Below are 24,387 nucleotides of genomic sequence, written 5' to 3'. Positions count from 1 at the left end.
CACTCTGGTGAGGGGACTTTTTTAGACTGGAATCATGCCTCTGGAGATCCAGCAGGATGCTCACAAAGTTTCTGCGAGATTCGTAATTCGGAAGACCTTGCACCGCACAATGGCTCGAGGTCCCAGGGTATTGGTGTATTGCAGCACGGCGTGGTTAGGCTCAAAATGCAGGTCGTCTTGTGTCTAGTGGGTGTTACCAGGCTGTGGGTCAATTGGAAGGCAGGGCTACAGCAGGCTCCGGTTACACAGCAGGTTCTGTTGTCGCTGGAACACGTTTCAGCCGCAAATTCATCATCTTCCTCTTTGGTTTTTGGTCCAGTGGTTGACTACCTCTTCAGCTTCCAGGATCGGCTTTTATGCAGGAACCCAGCCACTCAAACAGCCTTGTATCATTCAAACTTGGGGGCTGGGGGAGTTGGCAATTCTTTCAGGACAATGTATGAAAGGCATGTTATCAACAATAAGACAGACACAAGTGACCACAGTTCAAGGGTGTTTATTGAACTTTCGCATGGGTGTGATAAATGCCTATTTAAACCTAAATCTACAGATGGGAGTAAGCTATGTCCATCAAATGATAATAATGCAGTCCTAGTGGAGTCTTTTCAAAATAAAAGGGCCTATACTAAAAAACCTATTGCCAATCCTTACCGCTAATTTACAAATAGTGTGTGGTAGTGTTCATGAAAAAGAAAGAAAAGTTACCAAAATTATGTTTTTTTTTTTTTTGTTTTTTTTTTGTTATAAAAAAATTATATGTCAGGCTGTTCGGGGCATTGGCATCCCTCGCCCACGTTTTGAGCACAGGGCAAGGTGGTTTACTTGAGCAAAGCACACACGCTGGCTTCTGCGGCACAAGGATACAGTTCCATTACCAGCCTCAGGACCTTATGTGCCCAAGTATACAAATCGGATGTTCACCCTGGATCCCCTTCAGCCGGGCTAAGATCCCTTTAAAAAACAAAAGTACAAGGTTGTATCCCCCTCGTCCAGGCTCCGCGCTCCTTACTACAATGTTCTGAGAATATTCTTACTCAGATCACTCATGGTTCACCCCGAATCCCTCTCAGTCGGGTTCAGATCCCTTTCAATTTCCCAATTAGTCTCTCTCAGCCGGGCTCAGACCAATTGCAATATATATTAAACCATCAAAGACTTTGGAATGTGCACAGGATTTAGCTTGACCCGTTGCAGGACCACTTCGATCTCAAGATTCCCCTTTTCTCAAACTTAGGATCAGTTGGATATCTAACCGAGACTTTCGAATGAGCACCCACGTGGCGTCAGACCACTCTATCTTTTCTTGGCATCCCAAAGTTCAGCCACTCCTTTGGTTTTCAATTATATTCGCATCATTCTTCACATACGTCTCACACACTGTTCTCTTAGATAGCTTCATGCAATGTTGTTGCTTGCAACCTTGGTTCAAAACACAGGCTGGCTTGGAATCAGTCTCTCCGACTCACCAGCTGTGCTGTCTTTAATGGCGGTACTTTGTTGTAGGAGTCCAGGACAATGCTACGCCGGCAACCATTCCTCCCCGCCTTGGTCATCTCGCGGCAGAGCCCCGGGTACCTCCGACACACTGTACAGGTTTGGTCAGACTTAGTTCCTGGTCTTGGATTTCTTACTTTCCAAGGTACACAAAAGTAATGGTCTTTAAAGGTCAAGGGCACTTCGCTCCTTGCAACCCTCTCTGGTCTCGCCGTCTTTCTCCTCGTATTAAACTGCCATCATGGAACTGCTGTTTCCCGGTGTGTTTTGCATTGCTCCCAGTGTGCTTTCGTGCACCACCTTTTATCCGTGTGGGGAAGTGTAATTATCAGTAATTGTCTGACCTTGCCCGACCATTGTATTGAGACATGTCAGGTATACGGTTCTGGTGTTAGGCCATTGTCGCTCACGGTGAGCTGTCTGTGAGAAAGTGTTTGTGTTGGGAAAGGGGAATGGGGGGTCGAGTTCCTAGGTATCCCACCTGGTAGAATGGAGAAAATGTGTTACAGGGAAGGGGATACCGCGTCCACCACTCCCCGAAGACCCCTCATCCAGGTGATCCTCCTGCAATGGTTCACCCCCAGGAACTTGATCCAAAAGCTGTGGCTGTGTTATGGCCACCTGGATGACAGGTCACACAGACCTATAGACTGTGTCATTTTTGCTGGATCTATTCTGCTCTAGTGCCCCATCTCCACCCTCGTCGTGGAGAAGGCCAAGGCCTTCGTCGTCCTGGGGCTCTCCGTCACTTTCCTCAACGGTATCTTCATCATCGTCACCCTGGTCGGCGCCCTCGTCATAGGGCCTGACCCAGATGTTTCCCTTGTCGCCTTCGTCCTCTTGGATAGTCTGAAGGTAGACAACCACCTCCTCTGAGGAGATATCTGTGCCCTGGAGGACCTGTGCGCTCCCCCCCCCCTTTCTTCGTGTCCAGAGGGGACGGTCTCAGGGAGATGACCGGCATCTTCTTCTCTGGGGTTTTCTCAAGGGGCTGGAATGAAGACTCCCTCTTGGCAGGGAGCGACACTCTTGCCTTCAGAGGTGAGTCCTGCGGGTCTGCCTCCGCAGCCTTCGAAAGGGACGCCACCACCACCTCGATGGAAGGCATAGCCTTCGTCTGGTGTACCTGGGCCTTCACGGTCAGGACCGGTCCCTTGTCCTGCTTGGCCGTCCCAGACGCCTTGTCCTGCTTGGCCTTCTCCTTTAGGGGGAGAGTCAGAGCCTCTGTCCCCCTTGGCCTTCTCTGTCGAGGGCAGGCTGGCTTTGGACTTCTCCTTAGCCATCTCCGGAGCCACTTTGAGTTTGTCCGGATGGTCTGATTTCCTCTTGGCTGGTGACTGAAGTTGCTGGTGACGTTGAATGCGCTCTGGCTGCTGAGAAGCCCACCGCAACGGCGCTCCCGTTGGCAGAGGACTCGCAATGCTTGACCTTTTGTTGGACCCCTGCAGGAGGGGCACCCTCAAAAGACTTAGAAGCCCGCTCGGCTTTCCTGGATCCGGGAAAGACATGCTCCTGGGACCCACCCAGTGCAGTGGCCTTGGTCTGCAGCCACTCATTCAGCCGTTTACGCCGATCCTTCAACGCGCGTGTCGAGAATTCACTGCAAAATGCACAATCATCCTCCTTGTGCATCAGGTACAGGCAGTAAAGGAACTGGGAATGTTTGTCGCCTGTGAAAACATCCCATATGCCAGAGTCGGAGCAAAGCTTCAAAAGGGGGCTGGAATTCTTCTCCTCCGACATGGTGCATGCAGCGTAGGCCTGAAGAATTTTCTGGAAACCTCCTCCACGAAGAAACTCTATGAAATCCACCCTTGAGGAGCGCTGAAGAATCCGAAAACTGGGTCCCCGTTTATCGAAAGGGTGATCAATGGAGTACAAAACTCTTCCAAAAGGAAAAAACGCAGTAAAAGCTCGAGAGCTAAGCACGAGGACACCCAACACTTGAACGTGCAGTAAAAATCTGAAGATGGCTGCCAGAGGAGGGGCTTGGATAAAGGGCAGTCATTGGCTGGGGGCAGTATGACCCAGAGCTCAGTGATTGGTTGTTAGGAGAAGGACAGTTCAGAAATGAAATTGAAACAGATTTTTTTCTTTACCGAGGATTCCCAGCCTGACAACGGAGATTATTCATGATCATGTACATGGAAGTCCAGCCTGTGTGCTGCTAACATGGGTGGAAAAGTACTGACGGATGTAAGAGTGCCAACCAATTATGGGGGGCCACGTAATTAAGAGCCCTATAGTTTGTATAACCAATGGGACGTTGTGTATTTAGTGACGTACATAGTGACTTGTTTGAAGGGTGGGCTTAGTCCCACCTGATGTTAAAGAACCTATCACTTTTTAAACTAATATGGAAAGTGTACTTGGATGTTCTCCTTAAGCCTATCACTTTTGCCACTAGGTTTTTGTAGTTTAAAACGTAGGATGACGTTAGCAAATACGTAGGTTAAACATGTTCAATGACTAGTTTTTGTTATATAAAGAATGTTTTTAAAGAAATGCATTGAGAGACCATGCTATGAGATGTCCGTTGATGTCCATTGTACTGCCTGTTTTAGATAATTGAAATTAAAACAGTCAACTTTGCCAACTTCCTGAGTCGTTTTGATTATTGATGTTTGAGTATCTTCTGCATCCCCATTCATCTCAAAGTATTGCTACCTCGTCTTAAAAGGCTGGGTCGACTGTCCCTGTTCAAGCCTTCATCTGCCGTCGTGGGTGGGGAGTTGTCGCGCTCGCTTTATTGTCTTTGCCGGGCTCCCCTTGTGTAGCCCAGCCGAGGGCGCTAGCGTGTCTGAGTGGAAAGGAAGCTGGGAGTGCACCGAAGCTCTGCAGGTCTTTGTACTCCATTGTGTCTGCTTGAATCCAGTTCTGACTGGGAGGCCACCACCCAATGTTTGAATGTGGCATGACTGCTGATTGGATGGGTTCCTGCATAAAGGTGAGGGCCCTGGAGCAGAATGAGATAGTCGATCCATGGAACAAATCCGAGGTAGGACGTCTGCAGCAACCACCAGTGACTGCTGAGTGACCTAAGGTGCTCCAACCTCCTCTTCTGATTGACGGAGAACATCCTGACCGGATGACTTCCTCCCCTAGACCTAGGTGGGCCTAACCAGTCTCGAGACAACCTGCATTTTGAGCTGTCCCTCGAAGAACTGCGACCGTCCTGGGCTGCAATGGACCTGGACCAATTTGCTGTGTATCATCTCTTGAAGCGCGGTTTTGGCTGGAACTTTGTGGGCTGTTGTGGCAACAAAGCCTGTGTCAAGTCCAAATGAGTCAGTATCGTAAAGATAGTCTGCTGCGCCTCCCATCCAAAGAAGCTAACTGTCTGCTACCGCCGAAAGTTCCTTCTTCAGGCTCCAGGCCAAGAATCCAAGCAGGAGCTACTGTCGCCTTACCTGTGGACCCACCAGTGACATAGTCTTCTTTCTTCATGAAAAGGTACTGTCCTGGTACTAGTTACTCACCTTGGTATTTGCTGTGTTAAATCAGACTCCTCCCGAGCTTTCCTAGACACATTGGGGATGAACAACCTAACTGTGTTCACCCAGGCCTGAGGACACTGGTCCTTTGTTCTACAATTCTTTAGGGGCGGTCTACCTGACCTCCCTGAACCATCTTTTAACTAAACATTTAACTTACTTGCTACGTTGCAGATTCCTCCTATGTTGACAACTTTGACAGTGTCTGCCTTTCTTTGTTCCTGCGCCACAGGGCCCTGGCCACCCAGTGTCCCCACTGACTTGGAGACTATCATTCCGAGATGGGGCTGACTTTCTAAAGTATAGGTTGCTTAAAAGTAATTACCATTATCTGTGTTGCTTACCTCAATCTTGGTTAAAATTGATTTGCTACTTTGACTACTTACCTATATTCATCTACCATTGCCTTGAATAGGGCTTAAACGTCTTACTGTATGAAGGTGAATAGGTTTACTTACCTGTGATTCTAATACTGTAATGGTTGCCGTAGTATTTATAATAAATAACCATGGCTTTATAAATGTACAGTATAAATGTATTCTTGACTATAGGTGTGGTCGAAGTTCTTTGTAGTCATCTACAGCTCTTCTCCCTCCTAGATTAAGCCTGGCTGTTCATCCATTGCTCCCAAACCTTTTGGGAAGTTCAGGCCAAACCTAAAAATTGGAGCCCTGTACACCCGAGAGTGAGTTCTTCGGTCCTACCATAGGTGGACATAAGTAAAACTCTCTAACAAGTAGCCAAGGCCCCTATTTCTAGATGGATTGTCAAATGTATTCAGATATGTTATCCCTTAGCTTGCCGAACATTGCCATTAACACAACGTACCTTTCCACTCCTAGCACTGGAGCCAACATTGCCCTTTGTTGCCAATGTACCCCTTTAAGCAATATGCAAGAGTGCAACTTGGAGTTCAGTCCATTCATTTACATAACATTGTTATGTCGACACACAACCAATAGCAGATTCACAGTTAGGGCAAGCAGTTCTTTCTACATATTCACATTTATTCTCTACTGTTCCCGCTGCTCATCTGCCACCTTAAGGCACTGCTTGCTAATCTATGCAAAGTATGTGAATCTGAGCAGGTTCACAATCTCCAAAAAGGCCAATATTACTTAACCAGTAAGGCTTTTTCTGAGGCTTGAATCTGCTTCACATCACATGCGCCCAAACAGCTTCCTCGCAAGGGAACAATAGGACAGTATACTATACAAGCTACATGCACAACAATAATGGTGGGGCAGAAAAAGAAGCCAATATGAGGATGTCGATGGGTAAAGGATTGTGGGTCCCTGTAGTCGTAGGAACAAGATCATGTGACAGGTACTCCCTCGCTGGACACCCTGTTTTCTAAATAACTATGCAATACACTTAGCCAACCACTAGATGGCAGACTATGCATAGCATGTGATGATTCTAAGCAGATAGAAGCCTGCAGAAGAGTGTTATGGGGCATTTTAATAAAAGTGTATATTTTTCAATATATTGGTGCTGTATTTTCTATGGATATGTGTGTGGGCTAATTGTACATGTGTGCCATCCTACTTCCCCTCTCTTGAGTTAAGCCTGTCATGTTACCTCACATAAAAACGAGTTGGTTTCTCTTTTAGCCTTCGGTGCACTTGCCCTACACGAAGATTAGTGGTTGTACAGCCATCAACAGCAGTAACAATTGGTGTACAGTGAGAGTACTGCAGGAGGTCCCTATTGCCAAATATTAGACTGTCCCAATCGCAGATTTTTGCATTCTAAAATGTCATCCCCCCCCTCTATCCCTACTACGTGGGCCGAAGCCCGTAGCGGACTTCCAAGGCCAGAACGTATCAGTCGCTAGGAGTCTTCCGACGGTCGTTCCTTGTTCTTCACCGGCGCCAGATGGTCTCGATAGTCAGTGAATATAAAGGATAGTAAGAATAAAATATCATGAATTGATCATAATAAATCGCGATAAGCCTAAAGGAGAACTTCGCTATAAGTGTCCTTCTAAGATAGTTGAAAAAAACAATCTGAGGGACCTTTGACGCGTGAAGGACCATGGGTACAGTGGACATCACACTAGGGATAGTATTACAGGCACGCCCTGTCGATGTCCCTTTTCGAGTTTGGAAAAGAACTGTAATACTCTGCAGCTTCCACTAGATGTCGGCCTATGCACAGCATGTGATCCAAGTAGATGCAAGCATCAGAAATAGGATTACAGTGAGATGTATATTCATGTGTTTGACCAAGTGAAAGGGGGCATGCTGTAATGGCTGGAGGGGCAAGAGGTAACTAAGCTGTAAGCCAGCGAAATGTGTTGCATGTTTTTACCAATGCTGCTACTTTATTTTTCCTGTAAACACTTCCTCTGAGCTGCTGAACAGTGCATTTCTCCAAAGAGCATTCAGAATAAATGTTGGCAGGCTGCTCGTTGTGGGCAATTAATGTGAAACCACCCTTTGACCCAGCTTTTTCCTGCCTCCCCTGTTAGAGCGTAGCCAAAGAGATGGAGACACAAGGCGAAAAACTAAAGTGGTTGAGCAAGACTGGACCAGAGATGCTTTCAGATAAAAGCTGCAGCCTGCAGGAGAAAGATAAACTCACAGCCAGATTACGAACTATCGGCGTGAACTGGAACAAGGTATGACTTTCACGCTATTGATTTCTGATCTCCACAGCAGCTCGCCTGGCAGCTACTTGCAAAGGTCCCAAGAAATAGATGCTGTTAACGGGCTTGCCGCCTGCCAATAAACGTCGTCTTTTCCTATGTGCTGTATTTTAATTCTGTAGGTCAATGGCTTGTGCCTGATCAGCTAGATCCATCGAGACGGCTGGCTCTGTAATTAAGTTAAATGAATATCTGCCCTCGCCAATTTTCTTTCCACCTAATGCACATCTACTGTATTCGTTACCAACCCCCGGGCCCCCTCCCATGCTGTGTCCTCATGGCCCCTTTTTCAAACGTTTTGTTTTTCCCAGGCTTTGTCAACTACTATTCTGACAACTGTCCTTTATTTCTCTCTTCCAGTTAATGTTTGCACGGCACATTTGGATGGGGGTGGGGGAGGTAAACGTGTGTCTCGATATATAGCCTCAGTCCCTCATTCACATGATGCAAGACACATTTAAATATACTGTACATCTCAAGACGTTGTCTGGGTTCTGCCAGCATTTTTTGTTTTAAGAGGATTACCCTGTGAACACTTTTAGATAGACATTGACTGAGCAACACTAGTGTTCCAGGGAGACATTGCTACTCGGTGATGCTTTCTACACAACCCTTCCATGCTTTGTGCTGTCGGGGTGGAGGCAGCAAAGGGCTGCCCCAGGCCGCATTCGGTACTATTTTGCTACTTTGCGGCTACAAAGGAGACGGACCATGATTATTTTAAAGAAGTCCTAGGGGGTACCCCACCTTAGCTAGTAGCCTGTGTGGAGTGGAATAAAGCAGGGATGGCTCCAGTGAGATCGGGCCACACATGTTTGCAGTGAGGGTGAGCTCTTTGGAGCGCAGGTCAGTCGAAATCAGGGGAGTTGCTAGGTCTGGAAAAGACCCGGGGCTAAGCTGCTGTCAGAACTGTTGGGACTGGGGGCTAGCTAATCTTTTGGCTGTAGCTCCTGAGATTCTATCCGGGGCTACAACCAAAAGATCAGGGGCTATAGCCCCTTTAGCCCCCCCCTAGCAACGCCCCTGGTCGAAATGAAATGTTTCTATTGGAGTTTAAATAGTCTGATACCTGTGTTTGCTGCCTTTATTTTATGCAAAGTCCTTTGTTTCACTGACTAGAACGGCATTACGAAATAAGACCTTGAAATCCAACCACAGGGATAACATAAAAGTGTTAAATGTTTCATTTTGTTTCAAGGGTCCAAACTTTGGATGTGCCCTATGCGCACAACTAAGCAGGCCTGCTTTTATTTAATGACTGTCCCCAAACTTTGGGGCGTTCTCCATGAGCGGACTGAGAGCAAAAAGGAGATGCCTCTCGATCACAGGAAGTGACCTTGCATTCTGCGAAAGATTGATGGTTCCACATGAGGTGGATGCTATTAGAGTTCAGGTGAGGGACTCCTCATTGATTCAGGGCCTTTTGGAAATGGAGCAGCGGTCTTTGCCTCCTAACGGCTTGGCAATTTTTATAAAAATGTCACCGCCCCTGTGGTTAATTGAGAGTACCTGTATAGGCAGGTCGGAAACCTCGGGTAAAAGGGGGCATGATTATAGTCCCGGCTTTCCACTAGCTGACACGCAGTAAACGGGACCCTTTTTTTCACTGTCTAGTGCAGACGCCAGGGCGACTTACAGTACCCAATGTGGAGAGGGCCGTAGGGTCGACCAAACCCCTACCACTGGGATCCAGCGTAGATTAATGCAACTTAGCAGGAGCCCCGATCGATTCCATTGGAATTGATGGACCGGGCACCCTAGGCAAGATCAGAATGAAGCCCGACCTATGCATACTTCGGAGCAAGATTCAGAGTCTGTTCGGGGACATGCCCATACAACATCCTGGTGCAGGCCCCGACTGGACTGACCCTGGGGTGCAGCTCCTACCTTGGAACATAGCCGGGATAACCAAATATGACAGACAATGATTGGCTCGATTTTATTTGTGGTCATGGGGTGTTCTGCCTCCAGGAAACGTGGGCCATCGGGGCCCCCATATCCAGGAGTATGCCACTTTTGCTATCCCGGCACACACAGGTGGTGAGAGTCGCCGTAGCTGGGGGGTTGGTGTAATGCTGGAAATGCATTGGAGGGACAGGGCCTCCATGTCCTTGTCCTGTACTCCCTTATGTGCGTTCTGTGTTGTTTCCTGCACAGGAGTCCCGGTGGGACTCCTGGCAATGCAGCTCTTCCTCTTTTTGATTGTGGTGAACAGAGTCCCTTGGGGATACCCTTATGGCACCCATCGGTGGGAGTACAACCCTGTACCCTTAGTGTATGTTTTTGGGCCTCTGTGTGGTCCACAGATCAGTGTATGGGCTGGTGGCAGCTCCATGCTGAATTTGACAGGTGCTCTGAGTATCCTCCATTTTGGGATACCCAGCTCTGCCATAGGAATCAGTGGATTTCTGTTATGATACGAGACAAGATGTCCCCTGTGGCCTCTTTGTTTCTAATACCGGTTATCTTGTTTTCCCAAAGTCCTGGGAATCCTTGACTCTGTCCCTTCCCCTTACTGGCTGTTGGGTGGAAGAACCATATTCGTATTGTGGGGGAAGTCCAAGCCAGACTGGCTGAAGCCTTCCCAGTGACTGTATGTTGTGGGTACACCCTTTAGGTGGGACCTGGGTGAATGAAGAGTGTGACCAGTATGCATTCCATGTGATGGGTGTTTGATGTCTGTGTGTGTGACACAAAGAATGAGACACCCCGGCCCGAAACTAACATGAATCCAGTGTGGTGTGCTGAAAGGCTGGGTGCTTGCCCCAATCCACATTCCTTGTTATGGGTGTCTGGATGGAAGTGAATGGCCTGAATGCACTGAGCGCCTGATTGACTGCCTGCCTGCATGAATGCCCTTCTGAATGATTGGCTGCCGGAGCTTGGCTCAGCAGTGTGAATGAGAGACAGAACAGTGTATCTGGGGACCTCTCACTTAACAGAATTGTTCAGAAGCTGATGTCGAAACTTGATGCTTACCCTTGAAGCCCAGCTGGAAGAAGAATTATTGATGCTGCTTTCCTTCGACCCGATCCGAAATCTGTCGAGTCTGTCGAGGACTGATCCAAGAGAGGACCTGGCTAGGAGACCTCTTCCCGAGCTACGAGGGAACATCGTGCAAAAGCTAATCTTCACCAAAGCACCCTGGAAGCCGGTCCCGAAAGACTGTCGACCGGAGACTGGGACCACCAAGGAATCCTGAAGTGAAGCACCTGAACATCGAAGTCCATCGTCGTCGACCGGGGTTCAGAGTTTTGCCGTAACCGCTGGAAGCTTGTTGAGTCGTGTTGCCTAGAAGCGAGGACAGCTTGACGCTGTGATGCTCGACAACCGGAGCCGCAACTCTCCACCCTTTTGCCTAAGACATTTGAAACAAAGGGCCCCCTTGCCATCACCCACTTTGTCCCGCCGGAGAAAGTTGAGGTCGTCCTCGACGAGCCAAGGAGAATCCACTGGTGGATCCGAAGTCCACAAAAACCCAGAGCACAGAAGATCCAAAAGCCGGCCATGGTAGAGTTCCGACCGTCGCTGACACCCGACGCCCGCTGACGGCCCGACGTTCTTAATCGATCTGCTTTGTGGCAACAAACTCTTGTCATCGAGGTGCACCGCATTCCTCATCTTCACAGGACGTCCATGACCGATCATCGACGAGTACCGCAAAGGCCGAAGCTGCTCTCTCGACGACAGTGTTCACATTTTCTTCGAGGAATCTCAACGCCCTGTGGCTCCTGCTTTTAATGGAGTTCACCCACAAGGGACCCGTCGACCAACCATCGAAGAAACTCTGCTAAACTCAGGTACATTGTGGTAGTAGAACATTTTAGCAAGAAACAAGACTATTTTAAATATATATGGACTGGGCTTGTTGATGCACTTTATTTACAGGTTGCCCAGGTGGGGGGGGGGAATCCTCACACAGAACTGTTTCATGGTAGTGGGACAAAATATTCTGCCAATAGTTAACCTAACTGTCTTCCTTCCTATGTCTGATGTTGATTTATATTGCTATTGGACTTGTATGTCATTGAAACTGTCAGCAGTTGGTGCATTTTAAATGAGTCAAGAGCGAACTGTGGTACTACATAGACATTGTACATATTTACCATATGAGATTTGCCAAAGTACAAAGTGTGTTTTTGTTTGTGTATATGTATATTGAACCTTATTTATATAAAGAACTGTGTTATCACATAACCTAGTGTGAGGACATTCCTTTGTGGGGCTTCGGGTCTACACTGTACTTGAGAACCAACCCACATCACCGCCTGAGAGCTTAAGCCTTGGTGCTAGTCCATTGCTACCAACAATAGAGCACTTTGACTGGGGTGATCTGTGCTTCTACTCTGCCATATAGAGGGCAGGAGTTCAGATAACCCCCCCCTCCAGTCTTTACAATTGGTAACTTGGGTGGAACTGTCCTTGTTTAAGTCGGCTAGGCTAGTGGACACAGATTCGTATGACTTACTTGTATTACAGCTGAAGTTGAGGGATGATTCCAAGTTATTGATGTTTACTTTTTAGAACAGGACCCTCTTAGTCAAGGGTGCAGAACTGATTGACAGGATGGCAGATCAGGTTCTAAGCTGGAGGCTATCTTCCCTGGTCCTTTGAAGATCTTGGCCATGGGGGACCTTAACCTTCAGTTCAAGCCCCTGCATGGCATGATTTATATTATGGACGAGGAGGATAGCCATTGGGGGAATAGGACTGGTTAACGCAGCCTTCATGGCCTACATGGCTAGACAACATAGGAATTCAGAAGAGGTAGCCATCCTGTTATTGGCGGCCAATTTAAGGGCTTGTGTTAGGGAGGTTTTATCATTCTTATTCTTCATCCTTTCTCCTAGTGAGACCCCCAGCACTTTTTGCTGGACTTGTGGACCTTTTTCTTTCAATCCTGAATGAGTGGAGCCTTTTTCCACTCTTTCATTCTTGTGGGCTCTGTGTTTTGGAACTCTATTCTTTGTACTCTACCTGTACTACGGAGTCTGTCTGCTCCATGGCTCTTAAAGGCATCTGTGTTTTATAACTGCAGCACACAGCTCCTTATGGGCAGTGTTGTTGGGGACCCCTAGTGTCCTCCTTTAAGATTATTTTTCTGTATCCTCCAGCAACTACAGTTCTTAAGGATACTTAGTACCTCTGCCAAGACCCTATAGTCTGAGTGATTGGCACACACCATCTCCAGAGGAGTGCCAACGGGATACCTAGTTTATCCCCCCCTCCCCCTCTCTGCTCCTGTGACTTTTTTAGTCACATAAACAATCACCTTGTCTGGTGGCAGTGGACGTGTCCTACCAACTATTCTGTATTTTTTATACCACAGGCTATGTCCATAGCCCGGTAAGTGCAAAATAGGCGCACCCAAGTACCAACTTGGGGCCTCGCTTTTTATTCTGCCATTAATAGCGTGGCTGTTCTTTCTTTGCCCTACTTTTACCATTCTGGGAGTGGGAGGTCTGTATGTGTGTTTTGCCTTTTAGGCGGGGATACCCAAGCGTTCTCGCCAATCTCCTGTGTGTCTGGATAGGCAGGAAGTTGGGGAGGAGTTTCCACCCCCAAGTCCTTTGGTCTGACAGAATTCCTTAATAGGTCCAGCTCCGATAGGGGGTCTGGCTGTCCTGAATGGACAACCAAACGCCCCTTTCTGTAAAATGGTGAGCGAGATTGTAGAGGAGTGTGTAATGGAACTGTATATAAACGGATGCTTCTGGAGTGAAAAGCAAGTCGACCACTAGAAGCTGAAGTAGCCGAAGAAGAAGATGACCAGAGACGCCTGCAGACCCTTAGCAACACCGTGAAGTGAACACTGATGTCCTGACCCCGTTTTCTGTGCGATAGAGGTGTTCCGAAGAGGACTCCTCCTTCCCTTTGGCTGGTGGGAACAACCAGTCTCAAGACGAACTTTGATTTGAGCTGTCTCCCTAGGTTCTAGGAGTTTCCAGAGCTGCGGTTCCCCAATACCAGGAGACCTGCCAATTTCGAGTGCCTTTGTGCAAAGGCCGAATCCGTTCAAATCTTTGCTGAACCTGTAAGAGCACTCCAGAGATCTGATCCAACTCCTCCAGAACCCTCCAGAATGTGGGACTGCAGGAAGTGAAGAAGATTGACCGGGTGATCTGTGTCGTTTGTTGGTGCTGTAGAAAAGGCGCCAAAACCGCAAAGTGTACCAAGAAGTTGCTGAAAGTCGTGCTACAGGTCCTCCCTCGAGACCGCTGCAGAGTGATCCCGTCCATTGTCCTGCCTTCAGTAATCAGACCAAGGAATCCAGAGGTTGGGTCCAGAGCTGCAACATCGCGGAGCATCCAGCACGTACAGGTTCTTCTAACCTAAGATACTGTGGGGAAAGGGTATTGCTTACCTGATTCCAAGCAGTTGCTCCGGAGCATTGGAGTGCACGTAGAGGTGTCCAGCGCAACCCCCTCTTACTCAGACCCAAGTCGCTGCTTGTGTCCCCTTCTTGAGTCCGTTTTAAGGACTCCCTTGTTAGTTAACTTGCTGCTTCACTAACACTAGAAACTAGAAGAAATCCACAGGAATTCTTCGTAATTTGCTGCTTGTCGAGTCTTCAAGCCATCTCCGAACTGCCTTTAGCTAAGGTTGCGTGTTTGGACTTAAAGGACTTACTTGGCTAAGAAACCATCTCTAGAACCTTGAACTAAGCTTATGTTACTCTAACCATTTTCCTCCATTTAAGTGACTTTACTATGTGTGTTTGCAGAGTAAATGTATTACCGTATAAACCGTTGAAAACCGCACGATTGCGCAATAACCGACAATACAATAACATTGTCTCTTCCCTTTCTAGAGTTGTTACAAATGTAACCGCGAACAAACACAAGAGTGAAAGTGCCCTTCGAAGTGTTTTATCAATTATTCCCAAGTGTTCTAAAGTAAATGTCTGAAGTTTTTAAAGTGAGTTTGGTGTAAATATAATCAATATATGCTTTATAAATAAGCATTAGTGCTTCTTTGTGGTGTATGTATAGCTAAGATTCAGTGTACTTACCTACAGCTCACATCTTAAGATAAGCTGGACTGCTCTGCCACTCTACCAAGGTTCAGAGCTAGTACTGGCTGCTTCTAAGAGTTGTGGATTTACAAACCACTGGGGTAGCTTACTAAAGTCTTACTACCAGTAGGACTTTAGGACAACTCCCTTAAACGCTTGTATTGGCTGTTTTTCAGGAGATGCCCAGCCGAATCCACCTTTGAAAACAGCCAGGGTAATAGCAAGATCGACTATATTTTTGTGAACATAGCGGCCTGGGACTGTGTGATAACCTTTTACATATGCAACATCATCAAGAGTGACCACCAACCCCTAGTTTTGGAGGTGAGTGAGCACTTCTGGGGAATCCTGGCAGGAAAACCATCTAATACTAGGGAAGGAGCTGTCCGACTGGAGGTACAGGGACATGGTAGGTGTAACATCAGATGGAGTAAGCTCGATTTAGAGACAATCCTGCCTAATACCGTGATTTTGTCCCGTCCTTGGTCGAGGTGGGCGCAATAGACCCCAATAATGCGGCTGCATTAGTATCTATGCATGAGAGTATAATGAGACAGGTTAGGTCCCGGTTCTCAAAGCCCTCAAAAGTAATACTCAAATCAACCAAAACCTCCACTCCTTGGTATGACAAGGAGTGTAGACAGGCTAAGGGAGGCCTGATTATTGAAGTCAGGTCTGAAATGCCGCCAAATAGCCAACGGTTAAGGAGGGCGAGGGTTGCATACTGAAGGTTACTTAGGGACAAAAAGAGGGCTTGGCACGGAGATGCCAGAGTACTCTACTTAATGCTATCAGTAAGGTGGACTTGAAGGGCTTTTGGGGCCTAATGGCATCTGGGCATAAAGTGGGTCCAAATACGCTACAGGTTTGTATCACAGAGCAAGCTTGCGTGGAGTATTATAGTAGACTTTATGGTGATGGTGGGGCCCAGAGTGGCATGGTGACGTGACCTCCCCTGAGGGGGCTTGTATAAGGTATGGAGAAGGGCATATTTACCTGCCATTGGTATTGAACTGTGAAGAGGTCAGAAGAGCATTGTTATGCCAAAAGTTGGGACAGCCGCCATGCCCAGACAGGATTCCAATAAATGTCTATGCAAATGAACCCATTGTTTGGGTCCTGTATTTAACAAAGCTATTTAATGCCATCCTGAGTCATAATGTGGTACCTGTGTCTTGGACAAGTGCCGAGCTGGTCCCTATTCATAAGAAAGGCCCTAGAGACCAGCTGTCCAACTACAGATGGATGTAATTGCTACATGCATGGGGGGGAAACCTTTGCCAGGGCCCTATTGTTCCATCTAGAGGCGTGGGTAAACCGTAATCAAATCATTAACCACCGGCAGGCTGGGTTCTGTAAGGGCCTGACTACAGTGGACCAATACTTACGGTTATGGTTGATTACTGATAAATATGCAGTTCTCAGGAAGATCAGTGTCTACGCGGTCTACGTATACCTGACAACTGCATTTGATACTCTGCCCAGGCATCGTCTTTGTGGGGTTAGCAGGGGGCTTGGTATTCGGGTTGCCCCTCTGAACGCTATCCAGAGTCTGTACACGGGCACTACAGCAGTGGTTCGGTGGGGAATTGATAGCAGGAATTCTAATAGCATCAACATTGAAAAGCGTGTCCGACTGGGGTGTGTCCTGGCCCCAGACCTCTTTTGCATTTTTATTAAAGGCGTCATTGATTAGTTGTTAGCCTCCCAGACTGACACACCAATGCTAGCTGGCGATAGGCTACCAGTCTTACTGGTTTTGGATGACTGTACTATTAAACACCTACTGGCGTCCCCAAGTAGTTGGATGTATTCTGTAAGGAAAATGGTCCAGCACTTCATGTAACGAAGACAAAATCAATGGTCTTTAATACTAATTCCAGGAGTAAATGTAAAGGCCTTAAGCCGGCCCTTGAAGAGGGTGCAACAGAGCAAATATTGTTTTAGGAATACTTGGGGGTCAGAGTGATGGCACCTTGTGGTTGGTCAATGAAGTTGGACAAGGCGAGGGCCATCCTGGGTAGATATGGTGGCGTCTAGCCAGGTTTACTGGCGAACATGGTAATGGGGCAGGGTGCGTCTCACTGGAGGCATACATGACTCAGGCGAGACAGGCCGCTATTTATGGGGCAGAGTTGTGTGGGCAGATGGACACCCATCCACTGGAAATAGTCGAAAATAAATACTGAAAGACTCTACTAGGTCTCCCTTCCAGTACGCCCAATCTGCCATTGCTACTGGAGACGGGCATGCAGGGGTTAGTCCATTTGCCAATTTCGCCCGGTGTTGTTTTGGGTCTGGCTGTGGTCTAATGAATATAATCAAATACAGAGATGCACTGATGGGTGTCTTATCACAGCCAGTGGGCACCTCTATGAAGTGGGCCGTATATGTCAAAAAGACGCCTTGAGGATTTGGATTTTGGGGCTTATTGGAGTAACCAGAGTTCAATTTCCATGCACTCGAAAGGTGTGGTAAAAGGTGCTGCTCATGAGAGGCTCAGCATTATGTTATTGTAATAGCTCTCGGCTCTCCATCTTTGGCGCGTTATGTTATTAAAACGCAGGAGGGATTTGAGGGTTATCTTGATTATGTAAATCCTAAATTTGAAAGGTCACTGTATATAAAGTTTCAGTTTGTCACATTGCCCACAGCATCCTTGAAACATAAATGGAGTATTGACGCTTACGCGAACAAGGATTTGAATCATTTTTTCATGCTGTTGGATTACGCTGCATTAAGGAGAAGTTTTTTAAAGCCACGTTGTATGCGTGGTTGTAGGGCTATCGAGGCTGCTATGGCAACTTGTTTAAATTCTACAGATAATCCTGCAGTGTTTGCTACTAGTAGATATTTAAAATGGGCATGGAGAGTAAGTTTAAAGAAGATGCTTGGGAATGCCCATTAATTTTACAGTTTTATAATTTTGTGACTTTAATGAATTTATGATGTCAATTTTAGGTACAGTTTGATGTTTTATTGATGTATGTTTTCATGACTTCGGCAGCCAAAATAAAGCTTACTGAAATGAACATATTTGGTGTTCATAACTTCCTGTTCTGCGCTCTGTTTTTTGGTTGTGAGCGTTTTCCATGACTTAGTTGGTGTATTTGGGTGACCCATTTAGGGACACCCTGGCAGCAAAACACCTTTCTTGGGGTGTTCTATTGGACCTATACCTTCATACTATGTTACTGGATGGTATCCAGTTAATATGTTAACATTTTTTTGACATAACAAAATGTCGAACCAAAAGTACCGACATTTTTATTTTCGATTTTTTTTGTTTTTTTATTTTATAGGGTTTTAGTTAGAAAAAAAGATGTTTTTAAAACCAAAAAAAAACGGGGGGTTTGGGGTGGATCCCCCCCAAATTATTATTTTTTTATAAAAAAAAAAGGCATTTGAAAAAGAAATGTCGGCAATTTTGGTTCAACATATTGGTATGTCGAAATAGTGACTGTAGAAAAAGTCACTATAAACCGTCGCTGGACATCATCCAGGCTTTCCAATCTGCCCCACCCAACACAATGAGTAATGGCAACACAAAGTCTACAACAATGTGTCCATACAGTAAAGGCTACCCTACCTAAGTCTACTGCAAGGTGACTCGGGTCCATATTCAGGGGTCTGTGTAAACATGGAAATGTGTTGTTCCAAACCAGAACAACATATTTCTTAAATGCACCATATTCTGACTGGGAAAGAATGTGGTGCGGGGATATGAAAGCCTTGGCTTTTGCATAAGCCTGATTAACCACTTGACAAGAGCCGTAGCAACCATGAGGAATGCAAGGCAACCACATGGAGGTGATACTCCAGCAGCACTGGTTTAGCACGTCAATAAAAGGAGTTAAAATACAACACATCTGAGGTGCTGTTAACCTCCACTGCACACATTTTCCCTTTTATAAAGACTGCAGCGCCACTTTACTAGTTTAATGAAAGTTTAAGAAAACGTCCTTAAATTAGAAATGTCTTTAAAGAAATGCTTGCAATGCCACTGGAGCACACGTTTCCTCCACCACGGCAGATTTTAGCAGCTTTTACTGCTGGAAAATACGTCATCTCCCCTCCAATATTTCCACCCACTTTCAGAATGGTGGTGCTGGAAACTGAAGAGGAGAGTGCTGTATTTCCACACTCTTTTTATCATGAGCTCAGAATCGGCCCCCAAGTCTGCTACAATGTACCCCGGGAGTTTGGCTGACCCAAGTTTACAAAAATTGGCTAGCAGTGGTAATTCCATTTAAGGTAGAGGCCTGGGCGAGTCAACATCCTGTGCCAATGTGTGTCTGTGTCATGTGAAGAGGACTTTTCTCCTAAGATAGAGGCATGGTAAAGTTTGTTTCGGAAACCAAGCAAATTGTTCAAGCATCCCCTCTTTAGTTCATGTTTGCTTTCTGAAGATGTTTGGTATGGTGTTCATGCTTAAGTGCTATGCTGGCCGGAACATGTGTTAGGAAAGTTTTCTTTTAGAGCAACTTTTTTATATTTTATGGACCCCCAAACCTTTTGCTTTTGTTTTTGCACTTCGTCCTGACGTTTTGCAGTAGTCTTCAGCTTCTCTTCACTGGCCTTTTGCTCAGATGTTATGGGAAAACTGACTCCGACTGTCAGTACTGTGAAACCATCTTTCCCTTACTCTCTTGAATTTGTTGCCTGTTTGGGTAACTTTTTAACATTGCACAATGAATCTTCCAATGCAGAGCAATGGGGTTTCTTTTGTATAGCGTAGATCCTAGACTACACCAAAAGGGATTTGTTTGCTTATCTAAGATGTGCCTAAAGACAAACTGGTGGCAGCAGTTATTGTTTCACTATTTTTACTGTATTTTTCTTTCTTTAGCGCTCTCTCATTTACTACAGTTGGCTACTAACTGTGGCTAATGTCCTAACATGGCCATGCCATGAGCTTTTTCGTTAGTTCTTTGGCCATCTTGTCTTTGCCTTCTTCCTGCCTTTTCAGCTCAGAAAACCCCTTTTATGCGCATGCATTTTCCAGGGAAAGCTGTGCAAGTATGTGTGTGTGGAAGCCAGGAAGTGGGTTAGGACTAGCCTGTCCCAATGCACAAACTGGTTTCTGTATGTCTGGCGTCGACGCTCGAGTTTCACCAACAGTGGTCTTCATTGGAACCATTCTGGGGTGTGAGTGAGGGGGCAGGTCTTTACTGGTTGGGCTGTGTTTCTGTGCTCACTTATATTTTTCCATAAGAAGAGTCCTGCCGCCATTCCCCAGAGATCCTGTGAGTAGTCGAGTATCCTGCATAGCCATGAAGACTTTGGAAGACCCGTGGACCGATCCTGAGCAGGCCTGTTGACCAAATTTTGCTGCAGTCATGATGGAGCCCTGTCTGTCTAGTGATCTTAGAAGACCTTCATAAGTGCTTCGACCCATAGCGGTGGTGGGAATAACCATTCTAAACTTCTTCTTGTAACTCAACAAGTTGTCCTGGACCACCCATTGGACTGACAAGCTCCAGTTTGGGCTACTGCAGTAGAAGAGTCGTCATTCCATGTTTTGTCTCGGAACTCAAAGCGTCGTTGGCTTGTCCTGCAAGAGTCCTTCCTGCACAATTTTGGCATCCTAGCATTGACGGGATCCGAGATAGAGGCCTGACTTCAACCACAACATCTATGTGCCCTGCTGTCATCGTGCATCAGTGACCGTCGCTGAAACCTGCTTTCATGTGTCTGGTTGAGTACCTGGAGGAGGCCTGCATCGGTGTGTGATGCAATCATCCACAGGAAAAGGTTGCAACAGCTCCTAGCCTTGACTGGAACTCTTCTTGCACCCGCAGCTCCTGAGCATATTCGACTGGAGCCAATGGAGGGAAATCTGACCTCTGGTGACCCTCCATCGACCTGCCATGTCTGGAGACCAATCGGAGTACGGGGGGTAAGTTACAGCGGTACTAACCTGCACCACTGTCTCCACCCTTTAAAGGTTTGCTTGGCAGGTGAAGAACGATGGTCTGCAGAGCAATGTCTAGAGGTTTAAGATTAATTCTAAACCTTCCAGCCATCACCTTTAACTTTTAAATAGTTTTACAGCTGTTTGGCTTTGGCAATACTTGTTGCCGAAAGCTCTCCAAAAGCTAGGAACAGTCTTACTCAACAGTATGTCATCTTCTGACTTTTGGACCCCTCTTGATATCCACCAGACCCTCTCCTTTATTCCCAGCTACTAAAACTCTTGGAAAACTTTTAATTTTTGGGCACAATGCCCCATACAGCTGAGGTTGGACTTTCTATATGAGGATTGCTATTCCTGTGGATTGTCAGTGCAAATACTAATTACCTCCCTTCCAAGTGTTGAGGTGAGTGCTTTGATTATTTGGCACAGACTACCGCGATTGTATATATGTATTCTATTATTAGTGTTCTGTGATATTACCTGCTTTTAGTCATTTTTGTTAAGTAGATGTTCCCTCTTGATAGAAATTCTCCCCACTTTCAGTCCCCCAGCATTTTATGCTGGACTATTGGATTTGTGGACTGATTCTTCTGAGTTATCCCCAATCACTCTTTCTTTTATTCTGAGTATGGGAACCCTGTTAATCTCTTTTTGTACCTTTTTTAATGTATGAACTTTTGTTGTAGGCTGCCTTTGCAGCTGCAGTAAGGGTCACATGGGGGGTCACAATTTTCCCCCTAAAATGGTGTCTGTACTTTAAGCCATGTTCGTGATGACTTGTTTTTACTCGAGGCTTCTTCTACCTGCCCTAGTGGCGGATGTCTTGAGGGATCTTTTGTCTTTGGTGGGCTTCCCTCGGAAAGCCCACTTAGGCTCTCTGAGTGCCTGAAAGGACAGGAAATGGGGGAGGTGAAGGAACTTCCCCTGTTCTTTGTCTTGTAGTGTGCCTGCCTGGAACCAGTTTGTGCTGGGAGCCTGGCTGTGCCCATCGGGCAACCCCCTCTGCCCCCCGTCCCAAATAATGAATGAATGAATACATGTCCGGTGATTGACGGGCTCAGCCCGTTTTCCTGCATAAAAGACGAGGGTCCTGGAGCAGAAACTCAGTAAACCTGTAGAATCCCACATTACTTTTAATGGTTGAGCTGAACTTATTATTACTGTGCCATGTGATGCTAAATAACTTGAAACATATTCCAGAAAGCAGTCAAAAAAGAAACATAGCAACAACACTGAAATTGGGTTGCATTGATAATTCAGAGATGCCTCTTTTTTTAATTAAACTTCGTGTCCTCTGCTTCTTTTAAAGGTGTATCAGAATGTGCCTGACAGGGTGAGGGAACTTGAGGCTTATGTTCATCCTCCCCGCTATGTTGCTCCGCCAAATCAATCTGGTAAGCATTGATGACTGCATGCATTTGGACGCAGTGTTTCCGTTGATGTGATTGAATTGTGTGGCCTTATTGGGTAGTAGAGGATGCCTCTAAACTTTTCAGTTTCATGGTGTTGGAAAGTACTTCTGTTTCAGTGATGCTCCTGCCCGCCCATCACTCGACAAACCCCACGGTTTGGCAGTCTGTACTTATCTAATGTGTCGCCTGTTGCTGCTTGCACTCAGGAAGCGGAAGTAAAAGCATTTTGCCAGCTCATTGTTAGGAAAGATTTTCTTTTTGCACCTTTCCCCTCAAGAGATTTCTCATGGACACCCTTTCTTTTTGCTTGCTTTGAACCATGTCCTGACTTTTTGACATCAATAAAGCCGTCTGCTTTACTTCCATTGTTTTTTTGCTTGTGCTTATGGGGAAATTTACTACTCCCCAAAACTGTCAATACTGTGTCTCTTTATGAATTCTTGTATTTTTACAATTGTACACATCTGACAATGAAGTGGTTAGGATACTTTGTATCCTTGTAACTTTCTATATAATGGCTTTTTGGTTACTGTGACAATGTGCCTAAGACAAGATGGCGGCTGCTTTGTGATTTGTACTGTTTTTGTGATATTTTTCCCCTACTCTTTTGCATTTACTGGGAATGGCTACCAAAGGTGGCGAGCAGCCTAAAATGACCGTGCCACGAGATTCTTCAATTGTTCTTTGGCCATATCGTTCTCCAGCTGGGGGTCTGGCATGGATTTACATGCTCATGAATATTCCCCGCCGTCAGGCCGGGAATCCTTCTAAAAGAAAAAAAGTTTCACTTTCACTTACAAACTGTCTTTCTACCATAAACCAATCACTGAGATCTGGGTCATACTGCCACCAGCCAATGACTGCACACTCCCCAAGCCCCTCCTCTGGCAGCTATCTTCAGAATTTTACAGCATGTTCAAATGTTGGGAGTTGTTTTGCTCTGAGAGCTTTTCTACGTTTTTCATGCTTTTTCGTTAAAAAGATACTATTTTTGTCAGAGCCCGTGTGCTCTTTCGCTCCTTTGCCCGGCAAGCAGGGATCCATTTGTCGGTGTCTTTCAGTGCCCGTCAAGGGCAAGAGGTTGATCGAAGATTCCAGAAGGCTGTCGGGCCTACACCACACGCCGGACAATGTTGGAGGAGGACGACGGAGGTTCCCTCTTCAAGCTCTGCTCCAGCTGTGGATTGAGGAATATGTTTGTGGAGGACAAACACTCTACTGTCTCAATTTAGACCACAAGGAAGCGGATTGTGAAATCTGCCTTGGTTTCTCCAAGTGCACCGTCGCGGATCGTCAAAGTAGGTTGGCAGCATGGCACAACGCCAAGGCCTCTACGCCGTTTGACAAGCAAGGGCATATCTCACCCAGGACCGGATGGTTCACGGAGTGGGCTTCTAAGTCCTTGGAGGGCGCTCCATCTGTGGGGGCCCAAGACAAGGTCAAGCACTGCAAGTCCGTTTCCGTCGGGGTCACCGCTTAAACGGGTCCCTCGACTAGCAGGGCACGCGCATCTTCACCGTCCGCTTCCATCTCCAGTCATCGCTCCAGCTCCTCCACGACGAGGAAATCGGCTAACCCAGGGAAGCTGCCGGAAAAGACCAAGGCGCGCAGACTAAGGTGTCCGACCTACCCTAAGGTAGACTAAGGTGTGCCTCGCACCAGCCCATCTGTGTCTACAAGGGATACATGTGTACCGGTTCCTCGATGACTGGCTCATCCGGGCCAAGTCGAGGGAAGTCGCTGTCGAACACAGGGAAAGGACCCTTTGTATGCAGACGGGTCTGGGATTCTCCGTGAACTATCCAAAGTTCTGCTTGATTCCATCGCAGAATGCGCTGTTCCTGGGGTCCAGGCTCAACACGGTCTTCTGCCTGGCGGCCCCCTCGGAGGAGAGAATAGCGGCCATTCTGGGCAAAGTGCAACGGCTGTTGGCACTGAAGAACGCCATGGTACGAACCATCAGGTTGCTACTCAGGATGATGTTGGTCATCACAGATGCTTCCCTGGAGGGTTGGGGAGCCCACACCAGACATCTCCACGCCAGAGGCCTGTGGTTTCTGGAGGAGAGGGATCCTGGAACTGCAAACAGTGTTTTGGGCCCTCAATCGTTTCTCCGGTCCCTCAGGGGCAAGGTGCTGAGGGTCTTCACGGAGAATACCACCTCAATGTTCTAAATCAGGAAGCAGGGGGCACCAGAAACCCAGCGGTCTTCAGTTAGGCACAGGACCTGTGGCACTCATTCCTTTTTACCTGGTGGGAATCAAGAACACCATCGCCGACTTCTTCATCAGGGAGCTGCGTTCTTGTCAAAAGTGGGAGCTTCGGCAGGATCAAGTGGGCAGCCTCTTCCTCAAGTGGGGCACACCCGAGATCGATCTGTTTGCGACTGTTACACTGGGCATACA

General features: G+C 46.8%; 1 protein-coding gene across 5 annotated transcripts in view; it reads left to right on the top strand.

Moving 5' to 3' along the window:
• UTRN (utrophin) overlaps positions 1 to 24,387 on the top strand; it is a 2,010,688-nt gene that overhangs the window by 948,515 nt on the left and 1,037,786 nt on the right. For all 5 annotated transcript variants that reach the window (XM_069606729.1, XM_069606726.1, XM_069606725.1 and 2 more), the window contains 2 exons: positions 7,462 to 7,611; positions 21,880 to 21,964. In XM_069606729.1, the coding sequence (XP_069462830.1) occupies positions 7,462 to 7,611; positions 21,880 to 21,964 (235 nt within the window). The remainder of the gene's footprint in view (positions 1 to 7,461; positions 7,612 to 21,879; positions 21,965 to 24,387) is intronic.

Source organism: Ambystoma mexicanum, chromosome 4p (assembly GCF_040938575.1).
Source record: "Ambystoma mexicanum isolate Mex_15411 chromosome 4p, UKY_AmexF1_1, whole genome shotgun sequence".
Lineage (NCBI taxonomy): Eukaryota > Metazoa > Chordata > Amphibia > Caudata > Ambystomatidae > Ambystoma > Ambystoma mexicanum.
The sequence above is the reverse complement of the archived record's forward strand: the minus strand, read 5'-3'. Positions and strand labels throughout refer to the sequence as shown.